The sequence below is a fragment of the Diadema antillarum genome, unplaced genomic scaffold, assembly GCF_040938485.1.
Source record: "Diadema antillarum isolate AM-2024a unplaced genomic scaffold, OU_Dant_1.0 seq00000584_RagTag, whole genome shotgun sequence".
Lineage (NCBI taxonomy): Eukaryota > Metazoa > Echinodermata > Echinoidea > Diadematoida > Diadematidae > Diadema > Diadema antillarum.
Window position 1 is genome coordinate 510,076 of NW_027271518.1, and position 19,983 is coordinate 530,058.

Below are 19,983 nucleotides of genomic sequence, written 5' to 3' on the forward strand. Positions count from 1 at the left end.
GTGTTATACAAATTGAGAAGGTCATTGTGATGGTTTGGGAAGTCTTAACCCATTGAGGACAGTTTGATTTTGCTACAACACGCGTTTCCCTTAGGCACTTGCCCGAGTATACTCGGGGGTCATCCTCAACAGGTTAATATCTATCTGTATGATATCTATGATAACTCACATTGATGAAAATATCTAGGTCATTTAGATTATTAGCACAGTGCCATGTGTATTATTTCACTTATATGGCAGCTAGATCTGTTATTGATCTGAAGCTGTCCTTTGCTTCCAGGTAGATACACATATTATTGTAAAACTTTTGAAGGTTTGCATAAAAATGACACTTCCTGCAGTGTCGTTTGTCTCAAAATTATGTTGATAATACTTCCCCATCATCTTGTGATTTTGTTGTAAAAGGTTGTTTTGTTTGTTTGTTATTGTTTTGTTTTTTTTCATTAACTTCTGGGGTGGTTATTTACATTCAGTTTGCTTGCTAGTGTTGGCTGTTGGAAATGGGAAAAGCGTACTCACAAATATCTGTGTTGGTAGTGACCTCATCTACTTCATTTGCATGTGGTTTATGGGTACTAGTAGTGTTTCATTTTGAAGATAAATGACCTGTTCATGTGAGGTATTCTCAGTAGAAACTGTTACGGGAAATAATTGTTTACACATTAGGAGTACAGAATTTCACTATCAGGTTCGGATAACTTGGTGGAATAAGATATGAACAATGTCTTTTAGAGTGTATGGTTTATTATGGAAACTGACAGGATCATGTCCATCGTGTGCAAATTACATTGCCATGAACAATTTAATGTGCCTCTGTAGCCAGAAGTATTCTAGAATGGTGTGATGTCATTTAAATGCAAATTAAAGAGGACATATGAAGATGTAATGTTACATGATACATCATTTTCCCCTTTCATGTGTGTGTGGAAGCCAGAAGAATGATGTCTGAACTGATAATAGCGAGCAACCCTATGCAGAGCTGTGCAATACATGTACAATGTAGTATGTTCTTATTGTGATATAATATCAATTAAACTATGGCAGGTGTAGGGATGGGTCAAAATATGAATAATGTTTTTGAAGTCTAAAATGTTTTTCTGAAATTTTCCATTTACAAAACATGAGTCCATAGTGTCCATCTTGTTCACATTACTTTTTTAACATGGAGAGAGATTTGGGCTTTCACATTTTGAATGATGTATCAAATGTATATACTTTTTGTTTTGAGGAGGGAAGTTTGGGAGACAGGTCAAGCCAAATCATGTGGGATGGACCAGTATCATGTCATACTAGAAATGAAATGAGATGAGACACATATCCCCAGAACCCTACAAAGTAAAATTACTTCAGTGGTGGTGGAACAAGTGCTGGAGAGGCATCCATGTCACATATTTATGACCGCTCACATTTCCCACGCCAAAAATCAATGGTCTGGCCACCTACATTGTTGGTCATCTCTTCTGATCCCCACTCCTCCCCCACCCCATCCTCTTTGCACCACTATCACACTCAACTACAGCTGTCATCAGGGCGTGTCGGCCGGCCTCTGTTTGCCCAGGAGCTGGGCATGCTTACCCCCCTGAAGCCGGGAGAGAGTGCAGAGAGGTCCTCTTCACAGGGCGGGGCTGGAGGAGAGCTAAGCAGCAGCTCGGAGGATGCCACGCCTTCTACTCTGTCTGTTCCAGAGGTGGGTTTATGTCACATGGCATTTCATTATCGTGCATTATGCTCCAAGATTTCCTGCAAGTGTCTGTCTATTAAAGGAGAATGAAACCCATATATGTGCATTGAAGGAATGCAGCAATATTAGTAGAAAACATCAGTGAAGTTTGAGGAAAATTGGACAGTCTGTTCAGATTTCATAAATGTTTGCAGTTTTGGTGGAGCTGTTGATGGATGAAGATACTATGACACCTTGTGATGTCATGTATGTAAAATGGTACAAGAAAATTCGACACAATGCAAAAAGAACACTTGACAATATGCACTTTTCGTTTTAAAAAAAGTAAGTGAATTTCATGGAATTCTCTTTATAATTTCTATATAATTTGTTGTATATATCTGACATTACGAACTGTAGTAGTCTTCTTTTATCCAGCGATGGCTGCTCTGAAACGTTCAACATTCATAACCGTTCCAAAGAATTACCTGATTTTCTTCACGCTTTGCTGATGCGTTCTACTATTAATATTTATGTATTTCATCAATCCACATGTATATTTGGGTTTCGTTCTCCTTAAAATGATAATAATTATTGCAATAGAGAAGAAGGAATTACTGAGGAGACATTTTCATTTGTGAAAAAATAAAATCATATATTACATGATCAGATGAGACAAACTCACATCTAGTGCGTGAAATAATACAATCCCAGCAAACATTTCCCTGAGCATGTGCTGCCCAATAGAGAAAAGAAGATTATCTTATATTCCACAAGTATTTACAACAAGAGTGCAATATCCACCTTCAAGCGATATCTTGAAAAGTAAAAAATGAACTTCATAGAAATATGATGAATCATGTATTGTCAGAGTCTTGTTTAATATGTAAATTTCAAATAACAAAAACTGACTTTTATTATGATGATGCGTCTGCTTGAAGATTTTCCATAACTTTGTGGTAGCAAACTAGTGGAAATGAAATGATATTAAATGAAATGTCAAATCGGTATAATTGCTGTCAAAACACAACATGCATTGCCCTTTAGACGGTATAAATGATTTCGCAAGTTCTTGATTGCTTGGCTCTGCAGCACTGGTAATTACTGTGTCTGAGGCTGGTTCAGTGCTGCAGTACAGGGAGATTTATACTCGGGTCTTCAGCACCATAGATTACTGCCGTCAGTAGGATTGTAAATCAAAATTGTAAATCAAATGCTCCCCAAAGGCTGGCTCCTTCCAACAACCTGTTGGGGATGGGATGGGGGGATGGGTAGTTGCAAATGACAGCGGGCAAGGCTGTGCTGATAAGAAAGTACATTGGGATATGCAATGAAATCAGTCTGTAACTGATGTATGCAGATACAAGCCTGTTGGAAAAATGCATAATTCCCAAATGTTTCCTCCGTTTGTTTACAAAGCGATACAGCAGCGCTCATGTGGAGTGACACTGTAATACTGGATGAGTTATAGAAGTGTATAAACTCACTTTATCAGGAAATACTGAGGTGCTCATTATCACAGGACAGATGTCTTTCTCACCATAAGACTCTTGTCAATTGTTGGTCACTTCTTCTTGATGTCAATAGCGATATAACTTTTTCTTTCAAAGGTTAATTGAACAGAATTGACCACTTTACTTTGTCAGACACAAGCAAGGTGCAGACGCAATCATCTCAAATCCAAAAGTGCAGCTTATGTTTAGTTGTTGCTACATTGGGATTGTATGTGACGTGTTACACCAAGTAGATTTCATGCACAGTTATGAGGTCACTAATTGATGCGAGGGCAAAAGCAGTCAATATATTAAAGACACTCAGTCGTGGCGAGTGGTTTGTGCGGCACGGAGACGAACGCAACACGCTGCCTCCCCCATTCTGTAATAAATGTAGTGACCCCCGAATGAGAATAGCGCTGGCTCAATGGGTCAGCGAAAATACGGTAGGCTACAAGAGAGCTCCCTGTGCTTATCTCCTAACCCAAAATGGCTGTCCCAGCGAGCCACGAGAGCTTCCGAATGGACGCACACTCTCAGTGCGCATGCGCATAAAGAGAGGCCAAAAGAGCCACGCGTCTTCTGGCCTCTCTCCTCCAATCACCGCAGCTCGCGGTGACAATATTTGTGTATGATGCGTACACACACACGCACACACACACACACACACACACACACGCCACAGCGTCTTCTGGCCTCTCTCCTCCAATCACCGCAGCTCGCGGTGACAATGTTTGTGTATGATGCGTGCACACACACGCACACACATACACTAAAACTTGTCTCAGTGGTAGCATGACACAAACTTCGGTCGTTCGGAGTTTACGTACCATGAGGGATGGCGATCGGCTGCCTTTAAAATGTGCAGGTTTCATACACACAACAATCTAGATCTTTTGTTAGTTGATTGTACATGATTTAATGTAATAACAGTTATACAGGTAGATGCTGGGCGTATACTCCAAACCTATACTTTATTACAATATTTTGTCTGCATTTCTTCAAACCCTCAAGATACACATGTAATGGCTTATTTATGTGTCATCATATACCCCTCTGATGTTGTGAGCCATGGGGTCGTTCGTGTTCCTTAGTGATATCATGTTTGGGAACTTGTATTTATTCTTACTGGCATTAAAGTTGATCAGAAGATTCAAGTTCTGAGACCATGGGAGCTGAATGAAAAAATTGACTAAATGCAGCCTTTATTGGAACAGTTTTATATGTGCCTATATTATGGTTTACTGAGAGACCAAAAAAAAAAAAAAAAAATGGCTGTAACGTAAACGGACAACATTCAGAACCTAATGTCATATACATTTATTTGTGTTTAGATTTCTTACCCTAAAAGTTATCCAAGTCTATCATTTCCATGCTTTCTATCTTTTTTGTTTGTATTTATTACAGGATTCGGTAACCAAAGTGGAATTTGACTGGAGTGGCAGTGGTCTCATTAATCCTCTCGATGGTATGTCAGGAAAGTCATGAGTTGGCATGGTGCCAACACTTTTCCTCTTCTTTCACTTGAGGCAGGAGTTAAACCCACTCAAACTGATTTTCCTTTCCTTGCTGTTTGATTACTCCCACCATTGAGGAAGAAAAATATTTTCGTGAGAAGTTGTTTTTCATGATAACAGAAAGTTACCCCCGTTTCAACCTGATTCCAATATCTGCTGTTGTCATTTTATAGATGTGTTACTGAGAAACATGTTATGAAAAGAGTGAAACTTGTGTGTAGTTTTGTTCACACAGTACTTTACTGATTTAATTCCTCGTTGATGACTTTGCAGTCACATGACCATAACCATGTGACCATGTCACAGGTTCTCTATGGTATTGTCAGGTGTTCCAGATTGTCAGATCTCTTTCGCTATCTGATATTTCCGAAAAATTTTCACCGACTTTTAGCTTTGCCTCAAAAACATTACATCACGTTGGTATGATTGGCATATTACATCAGATAGCTTTGTATATTATTGAAATATTTCTTCGAATTGCAAGAAGCATTTTTAGCTCACCTGAGCCAAAGGCTCAAGTGAGCTATTGCGATCGCCCTTCGTCCGGCGTCCGTCGTGCGTCGTGCGTCGTGCGTCGTCCGTCGTCCGTCGTGCGTCGTGCGTCGTGCGTAAACTTTTTACATTTTCATCTTCTTCTTGAAAACCCCATGACCGATTTTCATCAAACTTGGCAGGTAGCATCCCTAGGGGGTTAGGAACTCAATTTGTTAAAATGGGCACCATGCCCCACCCAGGGGGCCCCCAGGGGGGCCCAAACCCCCCAAAATTAAGGAATCTGTAAAAAGCTTCTTCTCTAGAACCAGAAGTGATAGAGCTAAGTTAATACTATGAGTTAGTACATTGATGACTGTAGTTTCAAGTTTGTTCATGGCAGAATCAGGGGTGCCCCCCTTGGGACCCAGGGGAGGGGGGTGGGGAAGGGTTCTAATGGGGCCTAAATTGTACATTTTCATCTTCTTCTTGAGAACTCCATAACCCATTTTCACCAAACTTGGCAGGTAGCATCCCTAGGGGGTTAGGAACTCCATTTGTTAAAATGGGCACCATGACCCACCCAGGGGGCCCCCAGGGGCCCCAAACCCCCCAAAATTAAGGAATCCGCAAAAATCTTCTTCTCTAGAACCAGAAGTGATAGAGCTAGGTTAATACTATGAGTTAGCACATTGATGACTGTAGTTTCAAGTTTGTTCATGGCAGAATCAGGGGTGCCCCCCTTGGGACCCAGGGGGGGGGGGGGGGGTGAGGAGGGGTCCTAATGGGGCCTAAATTGTACATTTTTATCTTCTTCTTGAGAACCCCATGACCCATTTTCACCAAACTTGGCAGGTAGCATCCCTAGGGGGTTAGGATCTCAATTTGTTAAAATGGGCACCATGCCCCACCCAGGGGGCCCCCAGGGGGCCCAAACCCCCCAAATGAAGGAATCTTTAAAAATCTTCTCTAGAATCAGAAGTTATAGAGCTGAGATAATACTATGAGTGAGTACATTAATGACTGTAGTTTCAAGTTTGTTCATAGGAGATCCAGGGGTGCCCCTCTTGGGGGTAGGGGGGGGGGGGTGGTTGGAAGGGTCCAAATGTGGGCCTGAATTGTACATTTTCATCTTCTTCCTGAAAACCTCATGATGAATTTTTGTCAAACTTGGCAGGTAGCATCCCTAGGTGGTCAGGATCTCAATTTATCAAACTGGGCACCATGCCCCACCCAGAGGGCCCCAGGGGGCCCCAATTCCCCCAAATTAAGGAATCTTGAAAAAATTGGGCCCTTATTGTACATTTTCATCTTCCACTTGAGAATGCCTCGTCAAATTTTGGTAGAGCTGTGAATAATTTAGATTAGTGACTGCGTGAAAGGTGAACTTGCGATACTCAGGTGAGCGCTAGACCCGCGGGTCTCTTGTCTTGCATGTTTTCATTAAGTCTGCTGTGAAATATATCCATTTCTGAACCTGAAGCAGGCTTGACAGAAATTTTGTTCGGGTCTAGTCCCAAAAAAATCTCCTTATTTAGCCATGTATGTCAGATATAGAGCTGATATGAGTAACAATCTTTTGGAATTTTTCTCATATATAGATAATCATATTTTCTTCCAATGCTCTCAGGTGTGATATATGTTATTTTTTCCTCCTTGTCTCTTTTCTAATCTTTTCATGATTTCCATCACATCAACTTATCATTCTTTCTTCCACACTTCACCCCATGTCAACCAGTCAGTGCCATTATTCAAGAAATGTCCCTGTTTTTTCCTACTTTTTTGTTTGTCTCAGGATTTATTTTTTAGTGTTTATTTAGGTAACTCTCCATTTTCATTGCTGTCCCTTCTTTGGCTTGATTATCAATGGTACATGGTTTTTACCTCAGTAGTGCTTGTGACCAGTTTGTAAGATCAAATTCCCGAATATTGAAATGAGGTATTTTGGGAATGAAAGTTGTGAAATATGATGATGTTGTTAAAGCAGAGAGTACGGTATCAAATAGCAAGTGATAACTGTTACATATTATGTAGGCGTGTTATCTATCTGCAGTACCACTAGGCAATCTTGTCTGCAGAGACATTGCAAAATGAGCAGCTTAAAGAAGCAAATGGTATAATCAATGGGATCAATAGCTTCAAGAAGAGAGAATGAATGTAAACCTATGAAATTCAATCAAATTGCTTTGTTTATCCCCCAGTAAAACAAGGCAAGGTGGTCAATGAAGTGAAATGTGAAGATTACTAATTGTCTTCCACACATCCTGATGCTGTGACATGATTACATATCGATTAATAAAGCATTGCATTGAAGATTTGTTTGGTAGAAAACTAGCTCTCAGATTTGCTATCAGTAATTAAAGGACGTAAGATGGTCACTATGACATACATACCGTAATGAGTTTTCATTGATAATGCATCTTGCTGAGAATTGAGGCGCAGCATGGAGCGATAGTGTCATTGTGTATTGATAGCGATACAGGAAGTCATTCACACCCAGCCATCAGGATTCAAGGATTTGCACAACACACTGTCACCAAATTATCAACTTGATGTGAATGGGGACATTGGTGTGGTACACCTTGGGCACCTCTAAGATATCAAATAGAGACACCAACCTCTCTTTCCCCTTTGCAACTCTCTAAAGATATTTGCACACCCCTCACTGCTCTACATGTATTGCAGAAACTCTAAAATGGCAAAATTGTTTTAATAGAGTCTGAATAATGAGTAATGTAAAAAAAAAAAAAAGGATACTTTTAATACACTCATACTGAATCGTGTTCAGATGCAATGTTTGACATAATGTATGGTATCTGAGCACAATGGAAACTGCCATGGCAACACTGCCAAATCCTTAAAGCTGATTGGTTGTTGCTGTGAGTGAATTGCAGCCAATCACTGTAAATTTCCATCACAGTGACTTGGAATTGCATCTGGGCATTTTCTGGATGTGTTGTACAACCGAGTTATACTTAGGCGGGATAAATTTGTACTGTTGAATCATCTGAACACTCCATGAATCATGTCTAACAAAAGCTTTTATCTTGTGTTGATGTCACAGTTTATTTTGATAAAGATGAGTTCATGTGTTGCAGGCTGTTCAATGTAGTGGCATAGTCATAGAGGTAAATATGTATTGACAACCGACGTTTCCGGTATTTACAGTCGATCATATGAGCTCAGTTACGGTGTGCACGATATACAATATATTGAATCATATGAACTGAGTCGTCACTACGTATTTGTAGCGGTATTCTTGTCTAATTCAAACCTATCCCATTCTAATAACTCGCAACAAATCTTTCTTTTCCGACTGTCTCTTCCACTCACCCCCACCAACACAACAACAGCCAACAGCTTAAACCTGGACTTTTTCGCCACGGAGCGAAAGAGCTCATCCTCTAGGACTAAAAGCAAACCAGGTAACATCTCTCCCTCCCCCCCCCCCCCCCCTTCCTTCATCATCAGAGGAGATGCCGTGGCTGCACCCCTTGTAGCCCCCCCTGCACCCGCACGCTCTCCACATTGTCTTCTGCCTCTATGCTTTTAATTTGCCCCCCACCCCCATCGTCATCCTCCTCCTCCTCATCCTCGTCCTCCTCCTCCTCGTCACGCTAACGGTTGCACCTGTGATAGCTTGTGAGCATGAATCATTCTCTGTCTGCATGCCCTGCTGTCGTTGCACATTAACTGCCTTGACCGTGTCCCCCCTTTGCATGGTGTCTCTACCTGGTAGTTTGAGATTAGAAGACATGTGTCGTCTATAATGATTAGATCATCATTTCCTTTTTAGCTCCTCATTTTGTTTTGTTTTTTCTCTCTCTTTTGGTTCGGCTCGTAATCTGTCTGCCATGGTGTATGATGATTAGTCATTCCATTGAACTTTCCATCAACTGTTGACAATGAGAAACATGCCCGTGGTTCTTCATCATCGAGAGCATGGTAGTCTAGAACTGAAATAACTCAAAGGTACAGGAATGTAGGGAATTATGCCCTTTGTTGTAATAGTTTGAAATGGTGTTTTGGATGATATGCATAATATTTCAGGCTGCAAATATGTGGGTGATTTAAATCACTGACTGGACTCTGGAAAGATTTGAACATCCATCGCATGAAGAGAATAAAATCAGATAATCTTTTTTTTTTTGGGGGGGGGAGGGGTTGTCTGTTTTACCACTGGATATGATTTTGAAAGATTTGTTCAATCAAGAAAGAAACAAGTTACAGCTACAGAACTTGTTCTTGTATTCATGTCCAAAACAGATGTCCTTTTCTTATTTTTTTTTTCCATTGCAGATTGTGAAAAACAATATACATAAATGAAAACCTTGCTACAAGCATGCATGCATACTTACTCATCATATCATAATATGATATTCATATGTTTATATTGTATTAGCAAAGAGATGTCCTATTTTAATGGTTTGTCTGTTAGCCACTTCACTCAAAGCCAAGACACAGAGGTATGAGTATACATAACTAAAAATGAAATGCACTTCACTACAGACAGGTGAATATTAGTCGGGCTGATGTAAGACTTCATAGTTGACAGTCATTTAAGTACAGAAGCATTTGATCAGATGCAAGAAACGTGGAGGCAGGCTATGACGAAAGCCTACCCCCAACTGAAGGAGAGAAATTATATGCAGCGTGCGTCATCCCCGCTTTGGTCCTGGGAAAAACTATGGACAAACTATGAGATAAACCTTACCAAGATTTGAGTGAAACACATTCATCACTGCCTCATTTTAAAGAGATGCATTTTTGTTTTTCAAACAAATCGAGATTGAAGTGATCGAGACGGCAGTGTGACAAGGGTTTGGACTGATGCAAATGAGGAGTGGGGTAAACAAGTCTGATTTGATATTCCTGCAGATAACATCGTTTGCAGACACACATCAACAGAATTCACTGAGCATCCAAACCACACAGAGTAGTAAAGCATGACTTCAAGACTCCAACAAGTCTGGCGTTTGACGTCGTTTACTGAACTGTTTTGATTCAGGTGGCATCTGCATTGCAATAGTTTAACAGATATATTTCTATTTTCCTATTGCACTTGTAGATGTTTAGATGCAGCCATTTGTTTTTTTTAAAGGGATGGTATGGTATTGGTGGAGATGAGAATTGGGCTTTTAACTTTTTGCGAGGTACCAAGAAAACACTTATGAAATAGTACAGAGCATACCATTTTAAGAGGAATTCATGAAAATCGTGTTTGGAATGACTGAAACATCCAAAAACAAAGTAAAACAAAGCGATCGTAATAAAATGGGGGTCCCACACTTTATTGGAATCGCTCAGTTTTGGATATCTCAGCCATTTCAAAACCAATTTTCATCAAATTCAAATAAACGTTGAATTCCTCGTGGAATTACATACTCATTCGTATTTCATAGGAAGTTTCTCATCATCTCACCAAAAAATGTTAGAAACCTGAAACTGAAACTTGGTCTCAACCAAAACTATACGATCCCTTTAAGGTGTACAAACTTTCATAAAAACATAGATAGCATCTTGCCTTGAGACTATTGAGCATACTGATTCCTATCAGATAGAAAGATGATAACATCCTTCTGCTTCTCTGAAAAACATAATACATTAATCATCTGTCAATGTAGGATGTTTGCAGATAAAAAAAAATGCAGTAGTACTGAAGTCCCTTTAAGATAGTGATTTTTCGATGCTGCCTAGCTCCTTGAACTTTTCTGAACCCTTTACAACTTTCCAGCTTTTGTAAGTCAAATGCATTTGGACCAGAGATAGCAAAGGAACTCATGTGACATTAATACTCACTGTGTAATGTGACTTCATCCATCCTCTTAGCAGAAAAAGAATAAAACTAGAAGAAGAAAAAATGGAAAGGAAAACTAGCAGAGAGAAGATTTTGAACTGTTTACAGAGATCTGTTTGACAACTGCAAGGTCTGCGTAGACAGGTTGGAATAAAATGTTTTTTAGATTGGAGGAAATACTTGATGTTTGTCCTCTGAGTGAAGGATCATGATAAGCCAGTTCGGGGTTCCAGTTTGAGCATGAGCAGAAAAAGGTCATTTGTACGGAGAGACAGGTTGGTTTTTAATTTCACTTAGATAAGCTTCTGTAATGCTATGATTATTTATGGAATTCTTATAAACGGTGCCTGTCAGTACATCCGACTGACAGCAAGCCTTGTATTTGGCAATGTTAACAGAAAAAGTTGTTAATGTATTCAAAACAGCACGATGAAATAGATGCTTCCCAACGTGTTGATTGATGAACCATTCTGGTCACTTCATCTACACAGGTTCATTCTTTGTTAGAATACGGGTTCCATAAATTGCTATGTTGGGCAAGCTGCTACATTATGTCACTTTGAATTGAGTGAAGTACCTAACCTACTGAGAAAAATGAAAGGTCATTTGTACCCATGTGCACATGAGCTATCTCAGAACTGGCTTATTGTACACGACATAATTTGTACCATTCTTCCTGCTGTCAAACATGCATAGATTAATATGTGAAGTAAACCAACAGTGGAAGCTTCTTGTTATGGTATATGTCATTACTAGCAAAGTCATTCTAACTTTGATTCAATGTTGGATTTTGTGTCCATTTGAGCACTCAAATTTCTGGAAATCTTTCATCCTAGTCTTCTTTTGATGCTTGATTTATTTCTTCCTCTGACTTCTTTATTCCTGACTTTTAGAGAAATTAGAATTCTCATGCAAATATTAATTGTGTCTTTATTGAATTGCATTTCTAATGAAAAGTGTTTTCTGTAGCACATCTCATCAATATCTAACAAATTGTCATGATTACTGTAAGCTCCCATTGGCTATTTTGATTTGAAGCTGGGTTGGTCCCTTGCAAAGACCATGTTGTAGTACAAATTAACATATTTGTTTCCAGTTTCTGTTATCTGTTTTGATTCAAATATAGGTTATTTCCCTTGTAAAGAACATGCTTTAGCGCAGCAGCATTTGTAACCCTTTTGGTATACCATGATGGCTGTATGTTATGAAGTTGGTGCAAAAAGTAGGCTTAGTGTCCATCATTTGTGTGCATGATTTTTTTTTATGTTTTTTATAAAATTACGATATCAGCTAAACCCAATAATTCTTGTCATTTTTATGCCAACATTTATGTTCTGTTCTATTTTTGTCTATCGTATTTCAAGGTTTCACTATCTAGTAAACTGATCCATCCCTAAAATTCAGCATTATGTGATATATCAAGGCATATTACCCTCTTTTTTGTTTTTGTTGTTGTTTTTTTGAATGCATACTGTTCGTATTTTGTTGTTGTTGTTGTTCAAGCAATGAACCAATTCCATCAATACCAATATGCTGACAGAATATCAAACATGTTGACAGAGATTGCACAGTGAATAGCAATAGTAAGGCTATCACCACCAGTCTAACATATGTGTAATTAAAGTTGACTGTTTTGACTTTGAATCTATGATTTCTATCCTGCAAAGGCACCTAACTGACATTGTCATTTCTGTAACATTTGATTTTCATATGCCACAGGAAATATGAACAACAGAAGTATGTCATGGTGTGTTTATCTTTCAAGTACTCATCTGTGAGAATGTAGATGGAGTAAATTGTGTCATAGTTATGAGTCCAATAATTCATTTATTTTTTTTTTTATTTAAATGCGTGCATTAGGGTTTTTAAAAAATCTTTTTGGTCATCATTGATGCAGACATGGTAACTTGGAGGAGTGGACCATTTTATATAAATGCTTGCTTGTTTCAAGCCACATCTTATGAGCGTATATCATCATATGCAAGGAAGATGAGCCTACTATTGTGCATGCTGCTTGGGCTCTTACTTTCAACTGTACATGCACGGACTCACTCTCATTATCATTTTGGCTGGTGCTTGCATGCATTTAATAGAGGAGCTTCAGTTAAGAAAAAAAGATTGCATTTGCATGGTTTGATTATATCACTCTAATAAATTTAATAACTTAAGCATAATCAAAGCATGACCAAAATAAGCAGTGAGAAATATTTAGGAAAAAATGTATACATTTTCATACGAAAATGGAATGCAAAGGTGACTGAGAAGACAGCCCCTTATGTAATGAGGTGCTTGATATTTGAAGCATGAGGTGTCTATGCATACTGTGCAAAATAAATGCTATGTAGTGTGGTGCAATGCAACTGACCTATACTACTTTGTGGCTTTGCTGTTTTTCAAGTACTCTCAAAAGGGGGTTGTTCAAACAATATCAGTAGCACAAAGTGCATTCTGTCAGAGTCACTAATGAGTTGCCCTCCGATTGTCTCCCCAACCCAGTGCAAAAAGTTGACCCGGAGCTCCTCGACCTGGCGGTGAGCTCCCCGCCGGATCTCGCGCCAACTTCTTCCTTGTCCTCCTCCTCGGCACTCTCATCGTCATCAACTTCGGTCCCGCGGTCGACGACGACAGCCCTGGACGAGATCCTGAAGCACTCCTCCTCCTCCATGGTCAAGCAGAAGGCCAAGCGGGAGGCTGGCTTGAGCGCAGAGGCCAACGTGGTGCTGGACTCCCTGCCGGACCTGTCCTACATGCTGGCAAAGGTCCTCATGTTTCCTGTGGCATCACCCACCGGTGCAGAGGAGGGTGTGGCCAGCTCCACCTGGACGGAGCAGACCTCATGACGTGCCCAGATGCCCCCTTTGATACAACCTGTGGCGGGAAAATAAAAGAGACAGAAACAAAGACTGTTTGGAAGGAAGACTAACTCCAAGCTTGTTCTTGAATGCAGATGTTGATTGCACGGTTGACAGACCAAACTGATGTGTGTTGTTATCGAATATGATTGTTGCTCTCTCTGTTTTAACAGCAAGTCTTTTGATTATGGAATTTATTGTTATGACTTTCCAATGTGTACTGAATGTCGAGTGTATCAAGCGTTTATCAAAAGGGAACTGAAATATAACCAGCACAATGCCTATAAAACCGTGTACATTTTTTTATGGCGCGTACTGTGAATCAATAATATATGTTTTTCCCTATTTACAGTTTACAAAGACTGGAGTCCAGAACACTCATAAGGCAATCATAAACATTGGATGCATAAAGATCATCTCTGTGGATAATGGTATCACTTCTTAGGACTCCAGGGCTTAATTGGGGTTGGATATTAAGTTGATCTACTTATTCATCAAATATATGTTTTTCATCAACATATTAATTCATTTTTATTTTTACACTAAGTCTTGCTCAACAGAAAAAATAATCCATGAGATATCTATCGATGTGGCATTAATATTTTGATATATCTCATCAGAGAGCAACATTATGATGTGAATGGCAGATGTCCCCATTACACTTATGAAGACGTAGCAACCATCAGGAGTGGTCATAACTCAATGAATGTGGGGATTTTTACCTGAATGACCTCCTGTCGAAATACGAAACGTATCCAAGATTACCAGACTGAGGGCAACAAATAAAACAGTAAGAACAGTATCATACTTGTGCTTAATTTATAGGTTTTATTCCATTGATGTTGCACAGCCCATAGTGATTGGAAATATTTATTCTGAAGGTCTTTGTGTAATACATATATGGATGATAAAGCATGTCAATCCTTGTAAATAGTATGGCTATATCTCTTGACAGTTGTCAACAGTCCATAGATACCACCATGTATTGTCCTCTGTCTTTTCACTGACCTATTGTTTGTTTGTCTGTTTTTTTAGCACATCATGGCTTCATATCTTTGTGATGAATAACATCACGTTCTGCTTATAGAATATTATTGGTCATTTGAAATGCATTTGTGTATTCCTAGTTTTCACTGCTTTGTAGCAATTTTGACTTGTATTCATGCGTGCTTTATTAGCCAAGCAAACACAAGGCATGTATTTGACTCAAATTTATGTCTACATGCTCCAGTAGTTCTGTGCCATGATATAACACAGTCACAACTTCAAGTCAATTCTGCGTTCACATTGCTACTTGGTCTTTGCCCAATTCGGATATGAGAATATATTCAAAGTGGGCATTACTTGAAAAGCTAAAGAGTGTGTGCTTGTAGGTAAGTTAATATGGTCTGTGTTTATATCGCAACTGATACTATTTTCCCCTCCATTTCCACATTATCTAGCATTTAAAGTATACCCCCCCCCCTTTTACATGCCCTTTACTTTCCACCCAAATTCAATCTGACTGTGGCATGTTGGAATCAGGATTGTAGAGACTGTATGTGTCACTAAGTAAACTCAAGATACCTTTTCTTTTCTCAGAAATGAATGGAAGAAATTTTTTTTAAAAATCTCTTCTGACCTTCTCAAAATGCCTAACACACCTTCCTGTTGGTTTGATGTTATGGGGGTTTATGTTGATGGATATAATGTAAAGTATGTCCATGAATAGATGTTATTGTTAGAAATATGCCTGCTACCTGTTTTATAATTTTCAGTGATATTGAGCCCATTCTGTATCTCCCCTCCTTCAGTGGCTGACAGATGTGGAGTTGCATTGTAAACGAGAATGCAAACGTGCAAGTCAACTGCAACGTGCATGTACATGTTCCATCTGCATGTGATAAACCTAGGGTTCATAATTCATTCATAGATGGGGGATGAATTGAGTTCAAAGTCAACAGAATGCTTGTGGATTGCAATTCCCTGACAAGGCAAACATGTAATAAAAATAACTAATATCATGGCAGCAGCAATACATAAGAGAGACTAATTGTCCCCCCTGTGTAACAAACAGTGCAAGAGGAAGTTATGTTTGGTCGGGTCAAGCCCATAAGTTTCTGCTGTGATTCAGCTTGTCAGCTTTCCTCTTAAAGCAGGTGAATGAGACACCATTTAATTCTATATGGTTTTATTGGAGAAAGGGCTGCTTTTTTGTTTTGTTTTTAAGTGACATTTGTTTTGTCTATGCCATTTTACATATACCAACCCCAACCAACTACTCCTTGTAAGAAGGCAAGGTTTTTGTTTGTTTGTTTGTTTGTTTGAGGCTTTGCACTTTCAGAGTATATACACGTGAAAGGGTTCTTATGTTTGTTCTATGTTAATTACTCCATACACAGTGTATCTTCTTGCTTGTAGTACCAGGCAGCGGTTTTGCAAATTTGCAGGAGCCCAACCGACAACTGAATTCTATTCAAATTTTCTTCTTGTTACTTTTGTCACATTTTGGTTTGTATGTATGTATTACATATCATGGAAGAGTGTGCCCACATTTTATTGATTTCACACTCGATGAGTTGCTACCAGCCACAGTATTGCACCAGCTGGTATACTTGCAATGGACAATCCATTCAAAAAAAGTCAATACTATCATTTGCGTGTGTGCTCTGCTGCCCTCTATGGGCAGTGAGCCTCAATTGCTGCTGCTTCTTTTTTTATGCTCTTTCTCAGCTTTATCTGTGCCACTGTTCTTTGCCAGTGAGATCAGTAGAGCGTATAGTTAGAGAAGAACAAAAGCAGTGTATTTACACGTTGCCTGCATAAGTGGCTATTGCCTACAGTGATTTTTACTCTTCAACAACTCTTTCCCCCCACCCCTCCCCCATCCCACCACCTGTGTTAGCCTCATTCCCAGGATGTTTAACCAAGCCTGGACAACTGAATTAGATTAATTGTGGCATTTTGATAGCCAGTTTGTTGTGCGTAACAGGGGGAAATAATAACACTGCCTAGACTCCAAGCTATATTCACACAAGGCACAGAGATCATCATGTGCTATAATATATACTTGTTCAGACCAGGATTCATAATCAAATGTTTATAGAGCTGGTCTCTGTGTTTTACTGAATATGCACACACATACTTTTGTATACATGCATCACACGCTCACATATACCAACTGGTAATTGTTTGCATGTATATAAGTACAAACCAAAAACTGGCCATATACACTGTAGAAACTAGGTTTTAGTTGTCAAGTGCAGTGAAAGGCTTTTGATATTACCGTATCAGACAATTACGGATCATGTGGAGTTTTAGAACAATGTGATTGCCAAAGTGTGTGCACATGGATATATATGGCTCTGTTTGGCATTATCCTTGTAATCTTGCAGTTGCACTGCATAGGTTGGGGAAAACCATAACTGCGGAATGTTGCATTGTGTTATTTGGTGTGTATTTTCTCAGTGGTCTGAAAAGATGACATTTCATGCTAAGATAAAAGTTAAGTTTTAATCCTCAGCAAGACTACTTTTGTCAGCAATCAGATATCTATGATAGTTGGTGTATTTTTATTTCCTTAAAGAAAAGGCCATTGAGTGTTGTGTTTGTATTTGAATTCTGGTCCTTTGAAGATCCCCTGGTTGTGTAATTCAGTGAAAATATTCATGATTGCAAGAGGAACAGAAGAATTTTCACACTCTTTAAAAGAAAATTAAAAAGTAGGCCTCTTCCACTCCTTGCTACCACAGCCATGTAAGATTATCAATTTTTTATTTTTCATTTATTATTTTTTTTTCTTTTTTTTTAAAGAGATTACTGGTACCATGGAGCTACTATGTAGTAGCCCCATACTGGTAATTTTCTGTGCATGTATTCTACCTGTGCTTGCAGCATTGCAATTAAATTAGTTGACAATACAATTAACACCTTGGGCTGAATTCACAAAGTTGAGTTTAAATTCAATCCTTGGACTAAAACAAGCGCAAAACAGGCATACCTTTCGCGTGTGCAATTCAGCGCACAGTCTTAAGTGGATGTCTGTTTTCGTTCACGATCTGCCATACGCACTTATGCAGATGATCCATGGACTACATTTAAACTGTCTTTGTGAATTCTAGCCCTCAAGTTGATTTTACTTGAGTTGATGAAATATGTCAGTTTATAGATATGCAAGTCTTTGTGCCTGCACAGAGAGTTGGAAAAGAATTTATAAAGGATGTAAGAAAAATATAACCATGTTAAAAACTAAATGAGATATAGTTTGTGAGATCAGAGCGGCGGGGAAGTTGGTTGCACTTTCAAAATACCAGGAGTTCTTCCTGCACAAGGACACAAATCATGTGACATACTTAATGCACCAAGTCCTTTAGTGTATGGTGGTTGAGCAATTGCGATCAGGTGGATTCCAATTTCAGTGCATGTCATGTCCGTTCATATTTGTGAAGGTGTAGTTTTGCTTACTTGTCAATGCTGAGCTATCACATTGAATCATGTGAGTATGGTGTAGTGCATGCAAATTGAAACAGTTTCTTACCAGTAACTAGAAAGGGTAGGAAAATACAGCAGTCCCCTTGGTCAGGAGGGAGTGCAAAGATGTAATACTGGATTTTAGAACAGTTTCTTTTCATCTTATATTTGTTTATGTGTTGTTACTTTTTAGAGGAGAAAATATACATGTGGATCAACCCCTTTGTGTGCTTTGAAGACCCCATAGCATTATCCAAACTTTGCAAATCTGTGGCACAGAAAGGTTTACTGTTGAGATGTATGTGGTTTGGAAGAGTTTGAAGAAATATCAAGATAGCTATACTTTGTAGCTGTTACAAGCGTGGAATGCATTTTAGAATTAATAATTCTTGTTCCTACCATTCGACTATGTCAAAAATTCCTCTACATTTTTGTTTGTTATCATCCCTGAGTCAAGATATTTTCCAATAGGGCGTGACATTCAGCTAAGGGCATTTCCTGCTTGTAGGCAAGTTTACAACACTGCGCTATGGAAGCTATGTTGGGCCTGGATTAAATGTTCAAGAGAGCTCATCGTCTTATTTATAGAACCTTCCACTTGGCAAGAAGACAAAGTCTCTAGTTCTTTTGTTACACGCAGAGATGTGTTTGCGAGCACTTGGGTGATTGGAGCCCTGCGAGTCATCGTGCCCGATGCGCTGAGCGTCCCGGCTAATTGGGGTTGGCAGTTCACAGGATGTCGGCCGCCGAGATAGGGCTGCCGTTTGGGCCGACACCTGTTGCAAACTATAGCGGTTGCTGGGGATAAACAAACGTTTAGGCTATTGTGCACCCGGAGAAGGTAGCGGGGACGGGGGACGGTGAAGGGCATGACGCAATGGATGCCAGTAGTGGGAGGGTGTAACGAGTGATGTGTCCAGCTCATGAGGGCATTGACCATCCCACTGACCGTCATGAACAGGGGTCATGGGATCAACTCCTGACATGTCATATGTTTGACAGGCATGATTCAACCTTTAAAAAAGTAGCATGATTTCAATCTGTGAATACAGTGGAATATGAATGTCTGATGCTATGATCAGATTGTTTGATCATCACCAATTCTCAATCATTGTTAAGTAATGTCAGCCAATGAGAATGAAAGGCATGGTTAGATCTCTAACAATATTGCTGAAGTGTAATATTTTTCTTGCTTTTTTTTCCTGAAGTATCCATTTCTTTTATTGGTACTCAAACACAACTTTGTGGAAGTTTTCGGCATTGCTGTCATATGAATGTGTTCAAATATAATTATACGAGACAGGAGCGTGGTAATATTTTCATGTGTTAACCTGGAAGTTAATTCAGATGTTGCGTGGTGTATTTTCAAGAAGCACCATACGACATACCAGTACCTTTGGTTATTATAGTAAGGCAGATTGTCCCAGTAAATGTGGTCATAACATGAAGTCACCCATGTAAATTTCCTGGTGGTGTATTGTCATTCCATTAAATCATTTTTGTTTGTTTTACAAACGTGATATTAGGCAAAGTGAAACTCTGGAATCTCCAAGGCATCTTGGGTTGTGCAATCAGCAGTTTATCTACTAGTCAAGATCATAAAGAGTGACTTGTCATGCACAGGTAGTGGCAAAATGCCAGTCCTTCTGCAGAGCTGAAGTTGAAAGAGATGTTTTATCTAGCATCTTTTGGATGTTTTATCTAGCATCTTGATAACCTGTGAAGCTGATGCAGAGAACGGTTG

The 19,983-nt window shown here is 39.3% G+C and overlaps 1 protein-coding gene across 1 annotated transcript in view; it reads left to right on the forward strand.

Annotated features, from left to right (window-relative positions):
* LOC139735536 (uncharacterized) overlaps positions 1 to 19,588 on the forward strand; it is a 49,839-nt gene extending 30,251 nt beyond the window's left edge. Inside the window, exons 5-8 of the mRNA XM_071646292.1 lie at positions 1,520 to 1,687; positions 4,561 to 4,621; positions 8,495 to 8,566; positions 13,435 to 19,588. Of these exons, the coding sequence (XP_071502393.1) occupies positions 1,520 to 1,687; positions 4,561 to 4,621; positions 8,495 to 8,566; positions 13,435 to 13,778 (645 nt within the window). The 3' untranslated portion in view covers positions 13,779 to 19,588. The remainder of the gene's footprint in view (positions 1 to 1,519; positions 1,688 to 4,560; positions 4,622 to 8,494; positions 8,567 to 13,434) is intronic.
* Positions 19,589 to 19,983: the final 395 nt, after the last annotated feature.